The 19484-nt window shown below is 34.5% G+C and overlaps 3 protein-coding genes across 10 annotated transcripts in view; 1 reads left to right on the top strand and 2 right to left on the bottom strand.

Moving 5' to 3' along the window:
* Positions 1–2946, bottom strand: part of eEF5 (eukaryotic translation elongation factor 5) — a 4907-nt gene extending 1961 nt beyond the window's left edge. Inside the window, exons 1-3 of one of the 3 annotated variants that reach the window (XM_018509792.1) lie at positions 2875–2946; positions 902–1194; positions 462–596 (exon numbers count right to left, since the gene is read on the bottom strand). In XM_018509792.1, coding sequence (XP_018365294.1) covers positions 462–596; positions 902–1177 — 411 coding nt within the window. In that variant the 5' untranslated portion in view covers positions 1178–1194; positions 2875–2946. Of the gene's footprint in view, positions 1–461; positions 597–901; positions 1195–2336; positions 2769–2788; positions 2814–2874 lie in introns of those variants that run through there. The other 2 variants (XM_018509807.1, XM_018509798.1) reach the window with 2 other exon arrangements.
* Positions 2947–3740: 794 nt separating this feature from the next.
* rump (heterogeneous nuclear ribonucleoprotein rumpelstiltskin) lies at positions 3741–12572 on the top strand. Of its 3 annotated transcripts, none has more exons than XM_018510198.1 (9): positions 3741–3863; positions 5092–5461; positions 5874–6173; positions 6247–6493; positions 6571–6747; positions 6825–7270; positions 7983–8118; positions 8356–8442; positions 11142–12572. In XM_018510198.1, exons 1-8 carry the CDS (start codon positions 3850–3852, stop codon positions 8409–8411), a joined length of 1746 nt encoding a protein of 581 aa, XP_018365700.1. In that variant the 5' UTR covers positions 3741–3849; the 3' UTR covers positions 8412–8442; positions 11142–12572. The 3 variants fall into 3 exon arrangements, with proteins under 3 accessions (XP_018365700.1, XP_018365706.1, XP_018365691.1); XM_018510204.1 differs by lacking the exon at positions 11142–12572 and adding an exon at positions 8507–9560 and having other exon boundaries at positions 6852–7270; XM_018510189.1 differs by lacking the exon at positions 11142–12572 and adding an exon at positions 8507–9560.
* Positions 12573–13402: 830 nt separating this feature from the next.
* LOC108762741 (protein fem-1 homolog CG6966) overlaps positions 13403–19484 on the bottom strand; it is a 39959-nt gene continuing 33877 nt past the window's right edge. For all 4 annotated transcript variants that reach the window (XM_018509881.1, XM_018509907.1, XM_018509889.1 and 1 more), the window contains exons 4-8: positions 16455–16706; positions 16187–16343; positions 15339–15777; positions 15041–15253; positions 13403–14954 (exon numbers count right to left, since the gene is read on the bottom strand). In XM_018509881.1, the coding sequence (XP_018365383.1) occupies positions 14550–14954; positions 15041–15253; positions 15339–15777; positions 16187–16343; positions 16455–16706 (1466 nt within the window). In that variant the 3' untranslated portion in view covers positions 13403–14549. The remainder of the gene's footprint in view (positions 14955–15040; positions 15254–15338; positions 15778–16186; positions 16344–16454; positions 16707–19484) is intronic.

Raw genomic sequence — 19484 nt, 5'->3', positions numbered from 1 at the left:
AATTAACAGTGCAGTATAATCTTAATTTGTAGAGCAATTTTTTAAATCATTTACAAGAAATCAACAATAACAAATAACAAAAATGCTACTTTTTATTAAAAAATAGTTAGAAACTTAATAAACCGTACAAATTAATAATTAGCATGATACTTGTTATTGTACAAGAAAATAATAAAGATTATATAAATAAAAAATGTTATTTTTTTTGTTATCATAAAGTAATTATATATGTTGGAAGCAGATAAATATGAATAATATATTATTATATTAATCATATATATATATATATATATATATATATATATATATATATATATATATATATATATATATATATATATATATATATATATATATATATATATATATATATATATATATATATATATATATATATATATATATATATATATATATATATATATATATATATATATATATATACAAAAAGGTATATTTACAAGTAACTCTTTTCCAGATTCGTAATCAGCACGCAGCTGTGTTCCCAAATCACCATCAGGTATCTTGAGATCTTCGCGCAGTTCTCCATTATCAGCCATCAGACAGAGATAGCCATCGTCAGATATATCTGTAAGCTGTCACAAAACAATTACAATGTTTCTCACATTTTCACAGAAACATATCATTTATGTCGCAGACTCAAATTTTAAAGTAGACTTTACTCAATTCATTCTTCTTTGTAATATTGAGTAAGTAAAGTTTAAATAATTAAGATTATAAAATATGAATAACAATAAAATACATTTATAAATATAAAAATAAAAGGATAAACATTTTTTTAATAGCCTAAAGAACAAACAGATTAAAAATATAAAACAATTTTATGTAAATTATGTTTAATTCGCCGCATGCAAGAAATTACGAAAAAACGAGAATTTACCTGGTAATCTTCCCGCTTAACAAACGGCACATCCATATTGTGTGTGGAGGGGCAGATATCCTCATACTTCTTGGAGGTGAATATGTCGATACCTACTAAATGAACCTTAGCATGACCGTGCTTGCCAGTCTTAGAAGTCGACATTTCTACAATCTTGCACGGACGTGATTTTAACATGACGAAACCATTTTTGCGCAGTGCTGAACACTGTTGAGGGTATGTCACGGAGGCGCCTGAATCTCCGGTCTCAAAATGAGTATCCTCGATATCTGCCATTGTTGTTTGATGGATATCTGTGTGGAGCACAAAATAGGTATAAATTTGAAATTAAAAATCAGAATAAAAGCCCTATTCATTTTAGCCGAATTTCTCTTGCACAGTTTATCCTTCTCTTTTTTCCTTTCCTCTATTATGGCTGTTCTACAATGTGCTTTTTATTTTCTGTTTCTTGCTATTTGTCTCTTGCCTTCTTGATCAAAAAGGGCAAGAGACAAACAGCAAGAAACAGGAAACAAAAAGCACATTGTAGAACAGCCATTAAGGAAAGAAAAAAACGAACAAGCAAGAACAAGCAAGAAGTTCAGGTAAAAAGAACCAATTGTTAAGAACCAATTCTTCTCATAAGATCCATTCCTTGTAACTGCTTTAAACTATGGAAATTTCGATCTTGCTTCCACCAAATCTTTACGTACATATTTAATTTTCTGCTACAAACCTGAATAAATCCTAATCTTCGTGGAATAAGTTTCTATTTATATAAGTTTTTATAAATTTTAAAGAAAGATGATTATATTGTAGTAAATTGTATTTTCTCTCAAAATAAAATACAGACATTTGTTCTAGAATAAGTAAATTTTCAGAGATATGTTAAATCACTTTAAATACATAAAAAATAATTGGATGCAGTTTTCTACAGATAAGGTGTTGATTTTGACATTGTATTGTAAGGGATATATAAATAAATTATGGATATACTCGTTATACTTAAAATAAAAAAAAAATATATATATATATATGTATAACAAGTGTACTAATAAAGCATAGGTCTCCAAGAAACATCTTAGCCTAGACATTCAAAAGACATCTCTATGTCTTAAGAATATTCCTCGGAGTGCTACATTGGGATAAGTTCAGCCACAAAGAACAGACCTATAGATTAATCTATTTTGAAAAACAAGAAAACTAATGATACAATGGTACTAATACAGTAATAACGATTTTACGACTTTTTTGCTCGAGTGTCCTGTTAATGACACTGACGAGGCTATTTTGAACAAAATAATTTTGCAACTGTATTTATACGACCCAGGCCGCATAAACTGATGAGCGTCAGAAACGAAATATCAACGACAGTAGGGAAAAAAAAACGACCGAAGAAATTACACGGATGCAACAGAGTTCTCGCCTGTACAAAATATCTGCACATTGTACGTACACTAACGTCGCTCGGATCGAGTTTCTACCGGTTATAATGCGAGCGTGAGTCACCAAAACTCGGGCTATCGGCAACGTGGTTACACCCGGACGAACAGGGTGACCACGTGGCGCGTCGTCGCAGGGAGTTCGCGCACAGTGAGAGGTGTCGGAGGCGGACGGGGAGGCGCGACTAACCAAAGATCTCTCGCGCAACCAAGCACGAAGGAATTCGCGAGCTTCGCGGCATAGGTGAACGAGTTCGACGTGAGTTACGTTCGCCGGGGTGTGTCGCGACGCTGCCGGGGCACTGCCGATTGTCGCGCACAGCGTATTTCGAGCGATAGATGGACGAAGCGAGTACGAACTGAATGGACCCGAGAGCGAGCGGATCACATTTGCTAGCGGGGACCGCGTTACCGTCGCGGCGCGTTGCGTCGCGGCCGTACGAACGTAAGCCGGCCCGACATTTACCCGCGTATTTTTAATGATCCGCCGCTCGTTCGGGCAATTAGCACCATTAGTTGAAGCCGAAAGCGAGAACAGCTCGAAATACTCACATGTGATCAAAATGGATACTCTAACCAGAAGGTCGTGTTGCGCCGGCGCGCCACGGGATTGTAATAGGGGTTCACAACATCGACTGCACGGATGTCTCTCGCCAGTCGCGAACGCGGCCGCAGCGCCACTGCGAGCGCCACCTTGCGGCCGCCGTCGCAACTTCATGTTCGAAATGGCGCGATTTCTAATGTTGCGGAAAAAACAGCTTTCCAACTGTTGTTAAATTTTTCAATATGTTTTATTTATACATCTAGATCCAGTTCTACCCAATCGTACCAATATATACATTGTACTAATCAAATTAAGGGGATGCTGGAGGGACCCAATTGTCGACATTGCAGTTTGATCAAAATCTCCGAATTGACTAAATGGAATAAAAAAATCCTTTTACAGAATTAAAGTAAACGCAAAATCCTGACGTGGTGCAGTGGATTTTAAACTAAAATTAAAAAGAATGATTTTTAAGCGTTGTGAGCGTGAATCGGACCGTGGCCTGTGTTGAGTTTCGTATAATTGCCGCACTTACTGCGCAGACTCCCGAATAATTAGTTTGGTTTGTATCTTCTTTTTTTTTCCAATATGATCGGCATATCTTAAAAATCAAAACTCATCGTGAAAAATGTTTCGTATTTTTCTCATAGCGAGTATATATTTCATACAGCGATGCGTATTTTTTAATTGCAGTTTAATTGTAAATTCGAATAATAACTCGAATTACGCTTTTAGGAAATCGATGACATCACTTCGAGATTTTTGCGAGAAAACGTATATTCCGCGATATTGACGAGCGCAGTGAAATCCGGTGGTCACTCACGTTGCAGTTCCATCGCTCCATGGTGGAGCAATGCTTCGTGTTTGTACTTCCGGTGACGGCCATTTCATACGACGCTCGGTGTACATTTGGATATATCGTTTAACGGCTAGCTCGTAGGATTGCCTGTCCGAAGGTGAGCGAGGACCGGCTTCTGGTAATAATGAAGACGGACGAGTAAGTATAATGTCCTATACGTATAATGTCTTTCTGCCGATTAGTCGCGTTATGGGGTTTTACATCGTTAACCGTCCATTTGACTATCGCGGAGTCATCGTGGCATGCATCGATATGAGATGCAGAGTACCTTGTTACTCCGATCTCGGTGACTGTAATAACAAGAGGAAAGGCATAATTCGATAAATACTGTTCGATACTTTTCAGCGTTGCAATCGTGCAAGCGTATGGCTGTAAATGTATCGAAAATTTCAGCCTAGTTCTTAACCTTGTTCATATATTCTCTTAGCGTCGAGACACTACCATGTTTTCTGATGTCTCTTTCTTATCTATATGATTTACTTCTTTTTTCTTATATTTACATCTATAACATAGTTTACTTAATTAGAACTGAGTGTGGCTACTAGCGATTTTATTAAAACGAGAAAGAAAGAGAAAGATATATGTATATACTTTCTCCTTATATATATATATGTGTGTGTGTGTGTACTGTCTCATTCTAACTTTATCTCACTATATCTCTAAAATGGATACTTTGCATTTGGTGATGGTGTCGTTCTGTCTTTGTTATGTATTGAATTTCAAGAAAGATACAATGATGTATCACTAAATAGAAATCATCCAATATTGTAAGATATAGTATAAATTAAAGTGAAATAGTATACATTGAACCTGTCCAATTTCAGCTCCAGAGCCAAAACACAAAGCCATCAACGCAAAAAAATTTAGTGTAAGATTTCAGGGACTGTAAAGTTTGATAAGCTTGATTGCTTGGACGTATATCGACACTTTACGGTCCAGGAAATCTTACCCGTATGATTTTTTTGCATCGATGGCTTTGCGTTTTGGCTCTGGAGCTGAAATTGGACAAGCCTGATATAAAAAGTATACATACAAGAAGTACATATACATTTCTCTCTTATAGTTCCATTTTCACAGTATATAGTTACCTAGGCTGTGTTCCACTTACTGCAATATTTGTGGAATCATTTCATCCTTCTGGTTTTTTTTAATCAAATGTTAAACAAGGACAAATGATGCTCGCTAGTGTTGTGAGTGTTAAGTGGAACATAGCTTTTTCTAGTTCTAAGAATTAGAAAAAGATGAAGAGTAAGTTAAATTGAGACTAAATTTAATCTACATTGATAGAAATGGGAATTAATGTATTATGTTATAATATCACAGCTCTGTATATGTATGATATATTATTTTGCACATGTAATTACAGTAATCAGGCACAAAACAATGACGACAGGGATAGAAGCAGAGAACGCGACCGTAATCGAAGGTCAGACAGACCAAACCGTATAAACTCGGCCAGTCGCGATCGCAGTAGAGATAGAAACGATCGCGGCAGGAAGGCCTCTGAACGGCGAATTTATGTTTCCAACATTCCTTACGATTTTCGTTGGCAAGATCTTAAGGATTTATTTAGAACCGAGGTTGGTAAGGTAGCGCATGTGGAGCTCTTTACGGATGAGAATGATAAGCCTAGAGGATGCGGGATAGTGGAGTTCGAAGATTCGGACTCGGTGAAGATAGCGGTGGAAAAGATGCACCGATATGACATCAAAGGGAGGAAGCTTGTTGTTAAAGAAGTAAGTATATAGAAATTTTCTATTTGCACAGCTTTGGATATTATTTTAATAGATCTTATTTGTGCATTATATGTATAGTCTCGCAAGAAATGATAAGAATTTATATTTTTCGTATGAAAATGAATGCTATATACATATGAAATAATTTCATATTTATATTTAGCAATACAATTTTAAATGAAAGTTTTTTTATCTTATTTTTTTTTTAAACACGTCTTTTGAATATTAATTTTTGATCTAGATTCTATCTAAATCGCCGCTAAACTTTTTCTAGTATAGCATAGAAAAATTTAATTTTTTTATAATTATTTCATTTTGTTAAAAAATACGTGTAATACATAATTTAACAAAAGATTAATTTTAAAGATTATTTATATTATTGTGACTTTGATGAATTATATTTATTTTGCAGGATTTTGATGTAGAACGTGACAAATACGGCCGTTTAGCAACAGGTCGTAACAATGATAGAAATCGTGATGACAGATTTAGAGATCCTCCAAGACCACAAGGAGGCGGAAGACAAAATATGTCTGCACCTAGCGGTGGCGGAGGCGGTGGCGGCGGTGGCGGTGGTGGCGGCGGTGGTGGCGGTGGCGGCGGTGGCGGAGGTGGAGACAATAAATTTGGAAACACCTATGGTCTTAGTACACAATTTTTAGAATCTTTAGGCATCAATGGTCCTTTGGTCACAAGAGTCTTCGTCGCTAACGTTAGTATGACGCGGCTATATTTTTAAAAAGTATGCATCATTGAAAAATTATATTATCTATCTATTTATTCAGCTGGACTACAAAGTTGACGAGAAGAAGCTACTTGAAGTTTTTAAATTGGCTGGAAAAGTGTTGCACGTTGAATTGGGAAAAGATAAGGATGGTAAATCAAGGGGTTTTGGAGTCGTTGAATATGATCATCCGGTAGAATCGGTACAAGCCATTTCGATGCTTCATAACCAACAGTTATACGATAGGCGTATGACCGTTAGACTTGACAGAGCTAATGAACCTGATATGCCACCTAAATTACCAGAAGGTACTTATATTATTCATCAGTTTGCGACAGACATGCTTGATACGCTTTTATAAATTAAATTTACTTTTGTATATCAGGTTTGAAGGGTATCGGCATGGGACTTGGAGCCGGTGGTAACAGATTATTAGATGTTGCTAGAAATATTCCTAATGTGCAAGCAAACAATCCACCAGTGGTAAATCCAATCTCAGCGCCTGTCTTAGCTGCGGGCGCTTTCGGCGCCGGTTTGAACAATGTTGTACCTGCGCAATTAGGTGAGCGTGCGCCTTTTACATGCACTTCTTGTAAATCAATTAAAATCGTTAAATAAATGAGTTCCTATTTGTTCTAGCATCGGCTTTGTCAAACACGAATGCAGCAGCCCTTCAAGCTAGTCTTGCCGGCGCTGGTTTAGGTGCTAATCTCACCACAAGCTCACTGCTGAATTCCTCATTGACGAGTGAATTAGCATCAAATTTGAATAACTTTGGAGGCGGAGTTGGTAGCTTAAGCGGTTTACAGGCTTCTTTGGCTGGTGGACAAGGGAATAATACGTTCACGCCGCGTGGATTATCCAAATTGGATAACGATATAGGATTTGGTAGTAACAATGCCTTTGGTGGCTCTAATTTCGGCGGCGGCGGTAGAGATTTCGATGGAGGATTTAACAGAGGGGACGGTGATCGTGTTTCTGGTGGCGGCGGTGGGTTTTCTGGCAACCAGGGCCAAAGCGGTGGCGGTAATCGACAGAACTCCAACGGCTCAAGACAGATGTCAGATACTATACTTATAGGCAACGTATGTACTTTTGTTCTATCATTGTTATATTTTTTATTGTGTTATTTTCCTGAGATATTTAAATCGCCGGGAAAGAACTTATCCTTGGGATTTCTCCAGAGAAAAAATCTGGCACTGGAGAAAAACGTTTTTTAATGGTATTCCATTTTTTTAAACCTGTTTTTACAAGCCTCCATTTAATATAACATAAAATATAAAATACTTCTGTGTTAAATTTTGTTTTATAAACATTTTATTCTAGAATAAAATGTTAAGTAATTATAGAAATATTAAAATGTCATTACTGGAATTTTTTTAGCACTTTTAAAAGTAAGCATGAAAAACAAAATACATGAATAATTTAAAAACAGTTATAAAAAGATATAAACTTAAAATGAACATTTTTGTGAAGGTAGAAATATGCAAATAAAAAATTAGTAGCCAGAATCAGGAAGATTTCATAAATTATTTAATTTAATTATTTACTTCCGACAAAATAATTATTATATTATAGATATAATGTAAATTGTAACTAAAGCAATGTTTGTAATTGCTTTGTTTTTGCAACATCGAATAAAGCAATTTTCCATCCGAGTTCTTTCCCTTAAGGCGTAGGAAATGTTTTTTTCATTCCCGTTCGATCCTGGGTTCTTTCCCGGAATTTTCCATTCCTTAAAATACTAATATTTTTTATTTTTTGGTTTAATATTTAATTATAATTTTTGTGTTGCAGCTACCTCCAAACACTACATGGCAGATGTTGCGTGATAAGTTCCAGGACGCCGGAGAGGTAAAATTCGCGGAAATGAGAGGTGCCGACATGGGCATGGTACGGTTCGCATCTGAATGGGATGCTGAGCGTGCTGTGAGTATCCTTTTCAAAGCGAAACAAACATTTTAACATTTGTTAGAAAAAAAATTTTTTTACCATTTTCTTCCTTTTTTCCCTTTTATTTCTTTGAATTATTAACTACGAAATATGTAATAAAGAAAGAAAAAGAGATTAATTACAATTATTATCTATTTACTAATTTTGTTATTCTGTTTATAATTATTTTGAAAAAATTGTGTTGTACAATTGAGTTTTCCTTAATTATCACAATTAGCTATGATGAATCGATCGCGTATTGATGGCAGAACAATTGATGTGCGTCTCTATTAAGAATGGAAGGATAAGCCTCGAGGGATTCAAGGTAATGTCAATAGAAAAGATTATATTATCATAATTTGATACTTAACCATAACTTATTGACGCAGCGTGAGGAAGCTGGGTGTTTGTGTCGTCTGCAGGATTCCACTCCTAATGACAATACTTGAAATTCATCCTAGTTGTCTGGCAGAACTTAGGACAGTGAGTGAGAAGTATCTATCTTTGGAAGATCAGCAAGTCGTGTTTGTGATGGCTACTCAATGTTGCAACAGTCATATGACCACTGATTGACGTACACTCTCCACACCCTCTCTCTTTCTCTTTATCCCCTTTCAACTTTCAATTCTATATTGTTTAAATATCACCAGACTATCGTTCCTTTTTACAATGGAAGTCTACTAATTGTTCACTTCTTATATCAGTTTTTTTTTTCTAGCGATCGTGACTATAGTTGTTTTTAGGCTTAGGTTTCATGATGATCTATAAGTAAGTCAGTAGGTTTCTTTTCAGTGTGTGTAGGTTATTCACTATTTACAGGTTAATTACCGTAATTAGCGATTCTGTAGTCTGTAAGTCTGTACTTCTTAATTATCATGACGAGAGATCGATCGGTTCTCCATCATTTCGATCTAATGTGATGCTCTGCTCATTCGTAGCTGAGTCCATCAAGGGATAGAGATTAATCTTTCGTTCATGAAAACACATTTTGTAACGTTGTAAAATCGTTATTCGGTCGAATTAGATTTTCGGCTTGCGAATTATCGAGGTACGCTCGTTTAAAATCTTACTTTATGCAGATCGTGGATTTTTTGTGTTGGATATTCTCGTCGCATCGTTCGCACTTATGCGTAAGAAAAAGCACATGTGGTATTTGACAGGGGACAGCGCTTTGTCGCCACGATTTCTACGCGATCACATCGTTTATTATTAATTTTTTTTTAATTTACTGTACTACATACATATTGTTTTGCATCTTTGTAAGAATAATTTAACGACCCCCAAATGAAGCATACGAAAAAAATTTGTTGTAGTCCGCCGCTTTTAGGAAGATCCCCTCTCAGTTTACTCAAACTCGCTTCAATACTTCGGCGAACGTACATCAGACGATGTAGATTCGGCATAAATTCTGCGTTTTATGGACCGTAGTATGTTTACCAAAAAGTAAATCGAGCCTCTCGTGACATTGAATAGCGTCTTTTAATCTTGTCTGTTCCCCCACAGAAATGTACGCGGACAAGACTTGGATTGATTCCGGTACAATGGACGAATTGCATTTGGTGTCACCGAAATATTTTTTGGTAAACATAACTCTTCTCTCGCCATGTAGATCTCGAGGAATATTCTATTGTATAACACTCTTGTATAACCACCAATCATAACAGTGATTGAATAAAATCCAAATTCATTTTGGCTATAAAAAAAACTATGCTGGTCGTTGTGTTTTATTTCTGTGCTGTTGTGTGAAATTTTTATTATTTTTTTTTAAGCGATCACTCTTGTTGGTTCGGATGGATCTTGTCAAGTGAGTTTTAGTATGCGACGCAACTAAATCTTTAAATGGTACGATTAATCATAACTGTCCTGTAAACACGTTGCATTTAAGCAGAATACGAGTCCATTCGTTTATTGATACATCTTAAAATACAGATCACTCCTCAGATTATCTTCCGTACAATTGGGACGTCAGTATCTGCGCAATGAGGAGGAAGGTGCTCTTTCAAGCTCGCAGGTGAGATACTTTTTCAGATGATTTTCTTCCCTGATTTTCCGAAGACGGTTCCGGGAAGAGAGACGATTGACGATATCTGGCCCAGAGAGAGAGAGAGAGAGAGAGAGAGAGAGAATGAGAGAGTGAGAGAGTGAGAGAGATTAGCATAATTACTTTTTCTGTCATTAATAACGAGAATTTAAACATGTCTATGCGTGGTGCTGTCACGAAGTGTATTCTTCATCTCCAATAATTTTTAACAATACTTTTACTGTCGATGAAATTGAGCTCGCATCGATGGACTTTTTATGGAAGTGTGACCGAGAAAGGAATAGTTAACACAAGGTTTTTGTCGTCTTTAACATGGTGTAGTCGATTCTGTATATAGAACTGAATGAAGGACGGCGAAATCTTCCATGCGCGCCAATGATTTTGTATTTATTTCCAAGTATTCACTTTGTACAACTTCCGTCGATTTGTCGTAACGGAACTTTGCGATTTTTTTCTTGAGTTTTATTAATGTATTTTAATGGTAAGAGCGTTCATCGACGTTTCACCTGCGATCGGCGATAAAAAAATATGCGCACGTTAGCGCATTCTTAGCGATTGATCCTCCCTTTCGTTCAACGCTTGATTAAATTCCTACAAGTTGAAGAAGACGTAGCATTATCCTTTTTTTTTGTTATTGACTACGTCAGGATTCTGATATATGATATAAAAGTTGTCGTTACTATTATTTATATTATTCCTCGAGAATCGGTGCTCGTGTCTTTTCGCATTAACAGTTCCGTCGATTTTAGGGGCCAAGAAGCGTTTACTCTTTTATCATTGTGACATGCGATTCGTGCAGCGCAACCGTTCAATATCTCTTGTTACGTGAAAACTGAAAGCGTTTTTCTCTACTCGCGAGACCGAAATAAAATTATATATACATATATATATATATATATAATATATATGTATAAATTATCGTATAAGGAATATTTTTATTACACTGGGGCATAGATACAATGGATATTATTGATTATTTTCAGATCACGATCGAGAAAACATCTGTTCCAAAATGTGACAATGACAGGTAAGTTTTAATAGCTGACAATCACTTCACGCTTATGTTTTTTTTCCAGGGAAACTATTACGTTTGTGGCTGCGTTCCACGATTCACTGTGAGTACTGAAAATCTATAGTATACGTAACGTAAACTATAGATTTTCAGTACTTGTGAGTAACGGAACATAGCTTGTATTTGTGAGTCGTGCGAAATAAAAAAAGAATGAATTGTCAAATCATATTTTCAATTACAGCTGTATTTCTTCATTTACCTATACATTATAAAATAGCTTTCGATACGCGAGGGGTAAGTGTAAGGATTACTATCTTTGTGGAAAATCGCGTAACGCGACGTCCTGTAATATTACAATGATGCAGTTAATAGTTCGGACGCGAGTAAATGTGCCAGTAACGGGATCATTGGCTCAAACGAAACATGTAAAACGTATATAAAATTGCATAATAACGGTAAATACGGGTACGTAATTCGTACGTGTAAATTAGTCTTAATGCTACAAACAGTACTGCGACAATCGTGTTCATGTTTAGCGCAAGAAGTGCACTGTTCAACAGCTCTCAAAAGAAAAAGGCACCTTAAACATCACACGCCCGTTTATATATATGTTGTATATATTTATATATAATTATGTAGAGACGTGTCTTTTCTCTACAGACTATGTATACATGGATTATCACATTTCAAATAAAAGTATGAATGCGCACAATTTTATAACTTGTGCGAATAATATATAAAATCATCCGATCACTATTGCTCTCGTTGGAATATTAATGATTAGCAAACTGAAGTAACTCGTGTGATGTGTTCGAAGTGTGTTGAAATAAGAGACAAACGTAACATACTACAATTTTACATTTCACGCTTTATTCATATATTTAAGAGAACATAATTTTATACATGTGAAAAATGTTGAAAAACAAAATTGTAGTATGCTAAATGTAGAATTACATCATTCATTGTTCACAGTGTCAGAAAACTTTTATTACAAATATCCATGTTTCTCTCTTTATTTGTTTATACAGCAAGGTAAAAAGTCACTTTTCTAAGATAACACACTTGAATTTAACGTACATTTATGTTATCTAGTATTATCAATATATTATGTATATATATATATATATAATATGGCTTGCGCGGGGTTTATGTATAAGGGAGAGGCCTAATTAGCCAAGTTCGCAATAATAAGATCACAATGTTTGCATTATCACTTTGTTGCAATACCAATATTCATCTAACTCATTCATCAAAATTAAAAAACCTCTTTTTCGTATCATCACACATTGATACTAAAGAGATCTATTAAAATATGTCGTTAATTAATCTCAGTCTAACAAAAATAATGGCAAGCAAGGGTTTAAGTAAAAATGCTTGTAAATCAATTTTACTTCGATAAAAACGCGTTAATATCTCCAATCAATTTTCAAATAAAGGTTTCCGGTAAAAAACATGCATAAATATGTATAAATATGTATAAATATGTATAAACATACATAAACACATATGAATATTCATATAAACATGTATAATTATAAATAAAATATGTCCATACATGTTCATACATCCCTTTTCCTTCTGTAAAATTACTTTTTAGTGCAATAGAAATAATAATACTGACGTGAAAACATTACAAATAATTAAAAAGTTAATTTTTGCACTATTTGTTTAAAAAAAATTCAATTTGAAGAAATGGAAATTATTATTTATATATTATTACATATAAAATTATGCATAATTATACATGACTTTTTTTTACTTTTTTCAAACTTGTTTTTTTGTAAAACAAGCAAAAATTATCCCTTTAATTATGTTTTATGTTTTCACATTATTATTATTATTTTTATTACACTAAAAAGTAATTTTACAAAAGAAAGAAGGATGAACATGTATGGACATATTTCATATATAATTATACATGTTTATGAATATTTATACGTGTTTATATATGTTTATACATATTTATACATATTCATGCATGAACAATTTTTTACCGGGTTAATTAAATAATTATGTAAAACAAAAAATTATAATAATGGATCCAGGTTCTCATTAAATTTTTTAATCTTTTTAAAATTCTTTTTATGAAAATAGATATTTTATAAATTACCGTAATCGTATTAAAAAATATATATATGTATATACATAAGTAAAGTGTATATTATTGCACTTTATTGAATATAAAATTTTTAATAGCGAAATCTATAATTTCCGCTTTAAAAGATGCATGTATTTGGAGTTTTCTTTCAATAAATTAATTACGAAGCATAAAAAGAAAGTTGTCAACTGAAATAAAAAAGTATTTTTTGTTTGCGAAAATCTTATTGCGAAACATGTTTTATGTATGTTACGAGAGAAGCTGTCAAAAAATCTTCTTGGGATCACGTGTGCTTCGTATTATATCATCAGTCAGAAGATTTGTGCTTCTCGGGGACAATCTTTATATCTCTGTTCTATAGATTATATACAAGATATCTCAAAATCGCCCTTATTTAAAAAAACAACTAGAAATCAGAACGATTTTGAAATCCTGTATAATAAGGGGCATGGGCATATCGTGAAATTTTTTTCGCAGGGGGAGGAAGGTTCAATCAACTCAGGGATGTTCCTTGCACTAATCGAAATGACAACCAAAAAAAAAGTATTTTGCTATATTGTACTGAAAAGAACGTCACTGCACTAATTTGGTTGCTGTAATTTACAATTCTTAACATTAATGAATTTTATTTGGATATTTTTACAACTTTTAATGTCTCCTCGTACCTCATTTTGAAGAGGAACAATGTTACGTTTTGTACAGCATGTAACTTACTTATTTTTTAAAGACTTTTTTTTAAGAAGAATAATACAGTTATTACAAAAATGTGTCAATTATAGCGTATATTCTGTTTTTCATAACAAAAACCTTACGAAAATTTTCTATGTATCGCATTTTTTGTCGAAGCAATATTTTCTCCAACTAGCAGAAGTATTAAAAATTACTTATATGGTTTTATAACGAGTAGGATATGCGCTAATGGGACTCTCTCAAAATCAAATGATTAATAAAAAAATTTCAGGAGGAGTTTGAACCCTCAAACCCTCTTCTTCAATACGCCCATGATAAGGGGTATCTTCCAACAAGTGATTCAGTACAACACAAAGATTATTTCGTCCTTGTTTAACATTGGCAAACAACAAGGATGCTCCGTGTTACACCGTGTCATGTGTGTGTCTCTTATTGGAAGACATCCAAAGAGAATATCGAGATGCTAGAATGAATGAATTATGAATTCAAGTTAACGCCCGAATTATCACCATTGTTTTCCATAATCGTCACATTTTCTCGATTAGAATAAAGTGTTTGCCATGGTATTTCACTGGTGGTGTCTCATCGCAACTAGTGCATCTCAACGAAAGTGCGGAGGTGTGCGGGCACTCTGCTGATGTTTTGCGTCTTTTTGACCACTCGCGCGGCCAGACAGGCGAGAGTGGTGTATTTCAGAGGACAAATCGAATCGTAAAGCTCCTTATTAGGCAATAGCATCTGGAACGTCTTGCCGTCGTTGTTTATCGCGTCGAGATGCGCGCCGGCGTCGAGCAGATCGATCGACATACTCGGTCGCCAAGGCTGTAATAGCGCGGTAAGGTGCAGAGCCGTGTTGCCGTCGTTGTCCTTGGCAGCCACATTTGCGCCCACTCTCAGCAAAGCTTTAGTCAAATGAGGAGATGGGAACTTGCATGTGGGATACCTGCCAACCAGTGCACCGTCTTCGCTATGAACTAAATGCAGCGCGTCACGGCTCTGAAAGACACATTACAGAACCGGAATGTAGATATTTATTTTTAATCTCCCTTTTATTATTAATAATTATTTTAAGTGGCACTCACGTGTCTGCCTTTGGCATTTATTCGGATTAACTTGTAGAGTTCTTTGTGAAAGGCATTGTATTCTTCGCTATCCTTTTTTCCGGTCTCGCGCGTTAATAGGCACGCCAAGTGCAGAGTGATAACAAGAACTCTGTTCAAGAATGTAAAATCACGCTCGCATGTCAGATCGCCCATCTTGTCCAGCATTTGCTTTCCTTTCGCTACTTCGTTAATCTAAAAATAATTTTTGCGGTGTAAACGAATAAATATTGACGGTTTGAGATATATTGATAGACGACAATGATACTTTCGTACTTACAGCTTTCTCGAAAACTCTCAGCAGATCTTCCCTCTTTACTGGCGGTACTCTACGACCCCTTGTCGTCTGTCTACCTTCCTCGCCCACCATGAAGCTGAAGAGTTCGGTGAAACTGAATAGAGAGCTTTGTGTCATAGGATTTAGTGGTTCCAGCATGCTCTGCTGCATATCGAGAGCGTAATTCCACAATTCGATGCAGCGACGGAATTTACCCGCGTCCGCATAGACAGCTCCGCGGTATCTAATATAATAACTAGTGTCTGGATGAGCCGGTCCTAATATTCGTTCTCTAATCACCAGTGCCTGCATACGCATTTCATCTGGATCTGCTAACAAATCGTCCAAAGCTTCGGGTTCAATTACCTCTCGGGCGTATTCGTAAGCGGCTACAAGCGGTGGAGATTCAGGTTTTGCTATCACTGGTCCGTCTCCTCGATATCTACGGGAAGTATATATGTATATAACTATATATTACTCAACATGTAGCGTAAACTCTTTTTTTTTAAATAAAAATTAGAATTATATTTCTTTTAAAAAATTTATAAAAAATAAAATATTTATAAAGATCCCCAAATTTCGCTCAGTTTATGGTCCTCGAAATTCGAATCGTATTGTTAAACGATATTAATCGCAGAAAAATTTTATGTTCAGCACTGTTTGATTCCCTAAGATTATTTCTATACTCATCTTAAATTTTTTTTTAGATTAATCGGCAAAAAACTGGTTTTTGAGGTCATTCCTTATGTTTCGCGTTCCGATTATACAAAATTATATAGAAAGTGTTCTAAAATAAAAGGCACACGATTTTCGGTTACGGATTAACAGCCTGCCCGTGTATGGAGACATACCGCTCGTTCATGGCACGTTTCCACAACTGCAGGGCGCCAATCATGTCCCTCTTTTTATCCACGTACGTAGCTCCAAGCAACTCCAGCGCGTCGATACGTTCTTTCCTGCTGAACAGTTGGGGAATGCCTATGAGATACTCGACGATGTGCGTGTGACCTGGAAGAGAGGAAGCGAAGAAACGTTCGGTCAGCGCTCGCTTTTTCCTCGGAGTTAAATAAACTGTCTTAGGGGAACCTTCGAGTGGTGCGTGGAACTTTCTGCTTTAACCTGTTACTGCTGCCGCGAGGAGTGGTGTCATCCCATAAGAGTCTACGTCCATCTGGGCCCCATGCTCGACAAGGATTTTCAATATCTCCAAGGATCCACTTTCGGCGCAGTCGTGTAACGCTGTATTACCCTTCACGGACTTGCGATTCGCGTCTGCTTTCAGGGCGAGTAGGAACTTCGCTATTTTAACGTGACCTCGGTAGCAGGCGATCATTAGGCATGTGTGCCCGTGTCGATTCGCCATCTCGATATCTGTAACGGAGAAAATCAATAAAGGTTTTGATGGAGTTTTTAAATATTCTGCGATATAAATAAGTATAACTTCTACTCAGGATTGGGATGCAACTCGTGACTCGTAACAGAACGGAACAGTTACACACATTCTACAATAAGCCGTTAGTATTAATAGAAGTAGGGAGTGAGATGTAAGCCAGTTAGTAGTGTATCATAAGGCAATAAATCAGTAATTAGTGCGTGAAAATGGTCAAATTCCATTTCTTACGATTTGAAACTTGGATTATATTGGCTGCGTTCAGCAGAAAAAATCGCTCATTGAGCGTTTTTTCCACTAAACGCGGCCATTATAATTGATCAATCACATAATGTATTATAATTTGCCTTGAGAACAACCATCTTTTGAAATAGCGTGATGTAACGATCTAATGTAAATTAATTAAGAGAAATAAATATATTTTTAGTTCAAGCGGATATTAGTGTTTAGATATTTTGGAATGAATTTATCAGGATTGGTAAAGACTAATGTTTTTTTTTTTTAAGAACAAAACATTATATTTCTTTTGAATATGTTTTCAATGCTTCAAATATGCTTTAAACAGTACTATAAAAAACATTTAAAACATATTAAAAACATCAATTAAGCAGGTTTTAAACTGCTTAAAACACGTTTAAAACATGTTTTTTTATCAACCCTGGAATTTATACATATATTCATGGTGAGGATGCCCGAGGGAATAACCACTAGCTGAAATACTGTCCCGCAGATTACATGATTTCATCTGATTACATAATTTTTTTCGCTATATATGAAGTAATTTGATAAAATATACGATTTTATTTAATTAATTTTAATATACAATGATTTCTCGTGGTTGCATATGTAATTATCGGATTATACGTAGAGATTTCATATGAATTTTATAATGATTTCGAGGACTCTGTCCCACGATTACATTAAGTGGTTACCTCCTCGGGATGCCCGCACAAGAGAGGAATGCGGAAGAATCATGTTCAAATGTCGACTGATGCAATATTTTTTGGAATAAATTAATTATTTATAGTTCTTAAAATCGCTCCTATCTCGACTTGAAAACAGATGCGAATTGCAAGAATTGTAATTAAGATGCTTAAATTAACCATCTGATGGACGCTCGCCCGGAAAGCAAGAGATCTGGATTCGATTCCCGACCGAGGTAATATTTTTCGCAATTAATTATTTACAGATTTTAATATATCACTCAGCATTATTAAAATCGTTCGAAGATACGAAAAAGTATCAAATTGTTAAAATTGCTAGTCAATTTAACTCGTGATATTACTGCGGTAGTTTAGTATAGAGTTAGCGTTTCAAGATCGAAAAATCATTTCGGCGCGCGTTTCAAAGGACTACATATGTACATAAATAGTATAAATTCGCACAGAACCGTAAAAGGATTTAAAATCCAGTTAGACCATTTAAGGCATTGATTTCTATAATATTAACATCCAATTATTACTACCTTTCTAAGATGTTTGTTAGCATCAAACATTATTAAATTGCTTATCAATTTAATAATTTTATGTGATATTACTGTTTTTTTTTCACGAATTTTATGTGATATTTCAGTTTTGTTCACGATTGTGTTTCGAAACCAAAAAAGATTTCGGTGCACGGTTTGCAGAACTGGATATGTACATAAATTCACCCTGAAATATTTAAGGACTAAAATTCGCTTTAACTAAAAATAAGGGAAATTAACCTATTTTTAGTGAAAATAGGTTTATTTTTCTTAATTAATTTATTCTCATAGGTCTAATACGAATTGTAATTATTGATCTAATATGCTTTATTCTGGATGAAAGTTTCCTGAGATTTATGACTTATAATTCTGACTTATTTACCACTAATGTGACATGATTGGTGACTAATGACTTATTGTAGAAAGCCCATTAATCAGTTCCTTACGGGTTAAGATTTACAATTTAGATAACGGCTTATTGTAGAAAGCCTATTGGAATCACTCTTTTCAACTGTAACTTAATTTATGTTTTTTCGTAACTTGTAACTAATTTAATAATTACTTTTACAGTTATTTTATATATTTCAACTTATTCATCAATATAATGAACTGATCAGAATGAGTACTCAGTGAACAATCAGTGATTATTTCTTACGATTGGAACATATCTTTATCCTTGATAAAATAATTACACCCTGTAAATATCTGCATTAAGGATAAAGATAAGAATCTTAATAATTAATGATTTTTGTAAACACGACTTAATATTGCTTCCATAATCTAAGTGATTCCAAATATGTACTATCTATTACGTATATAGATATAATTTATAATAAATATTTATAAGTAAAATAATTCAGTAATGTTAGAAATGTATAAAATAACAATGCAAAAAAATAACTGAAAAGTATTTGTAAGTAACTAAAAATGACTTGTTATTCTTTATAAGCAAATGTAACTAACGTGTTACAGTTTAGAATCGATAACTTATAACGGTAACTCGTAATTAATCATTTTTTAAGAGAAAAAACCTGTAACTGTAACTAGTTTTACAAAGTCACTTTCCCAATCTTGCTTTTTTTTAATAAAAAAAATCAAATCCTTTCGATTAGTAAACGTAATGTTTACAAAACTACATACATTTTCGCAAATGTTTTACATTTTTTATGCAAAGCTTGCTTTTTTTACTTGCATTCGCTCTTCCACAAAGAAAAATAAAAAAATTGTACGGAATTAAAAAAAAAAATTATAAATTTATTCTCTAAAAATAATTCTCAAATTTATATTTGTATTT

This window comes from Trachymyrmex cornetzi, unplaced genomic scaffold, assembly GCF_001594075.2.
Source record: "Trachymyrmex cornetzi isolate Tcor2-1 unplaced genomic scaffold, Tcor1.1 scaffold11, whole genome shotgun sequence".
Classification (NCBI taxonomy): domain Eukaryota; kingdom Metazoa; phylum Arthropoda; class Insecta; order Hymenoptera; family Formicidae; genus Trachymyrmex; species Trachymyrmex cornetzi.
Note: the sequence above shows the minus strand (reverse complement) of the source record. Positions and strands in the feature narration are given on the sequence as shown.

Coding starts and splice junctions, on each gene's coding strand:
- rump (XM_018510198.1), top strand. Junction 5,462..5,873: donor GGAAGCTTGTTGTTAAAGAA/GTAAGTATATAG, acceptor TTTATTTTGCAG/GATTTTGATGTAGAACGTGA. Junction 6,748..6,824: donor TGTTGTACCTGCGCAATTAG/GTGAGCGTGCGC, acceptor TATTTGTTCTAG/CATCGGCTTTGTCAAACACG.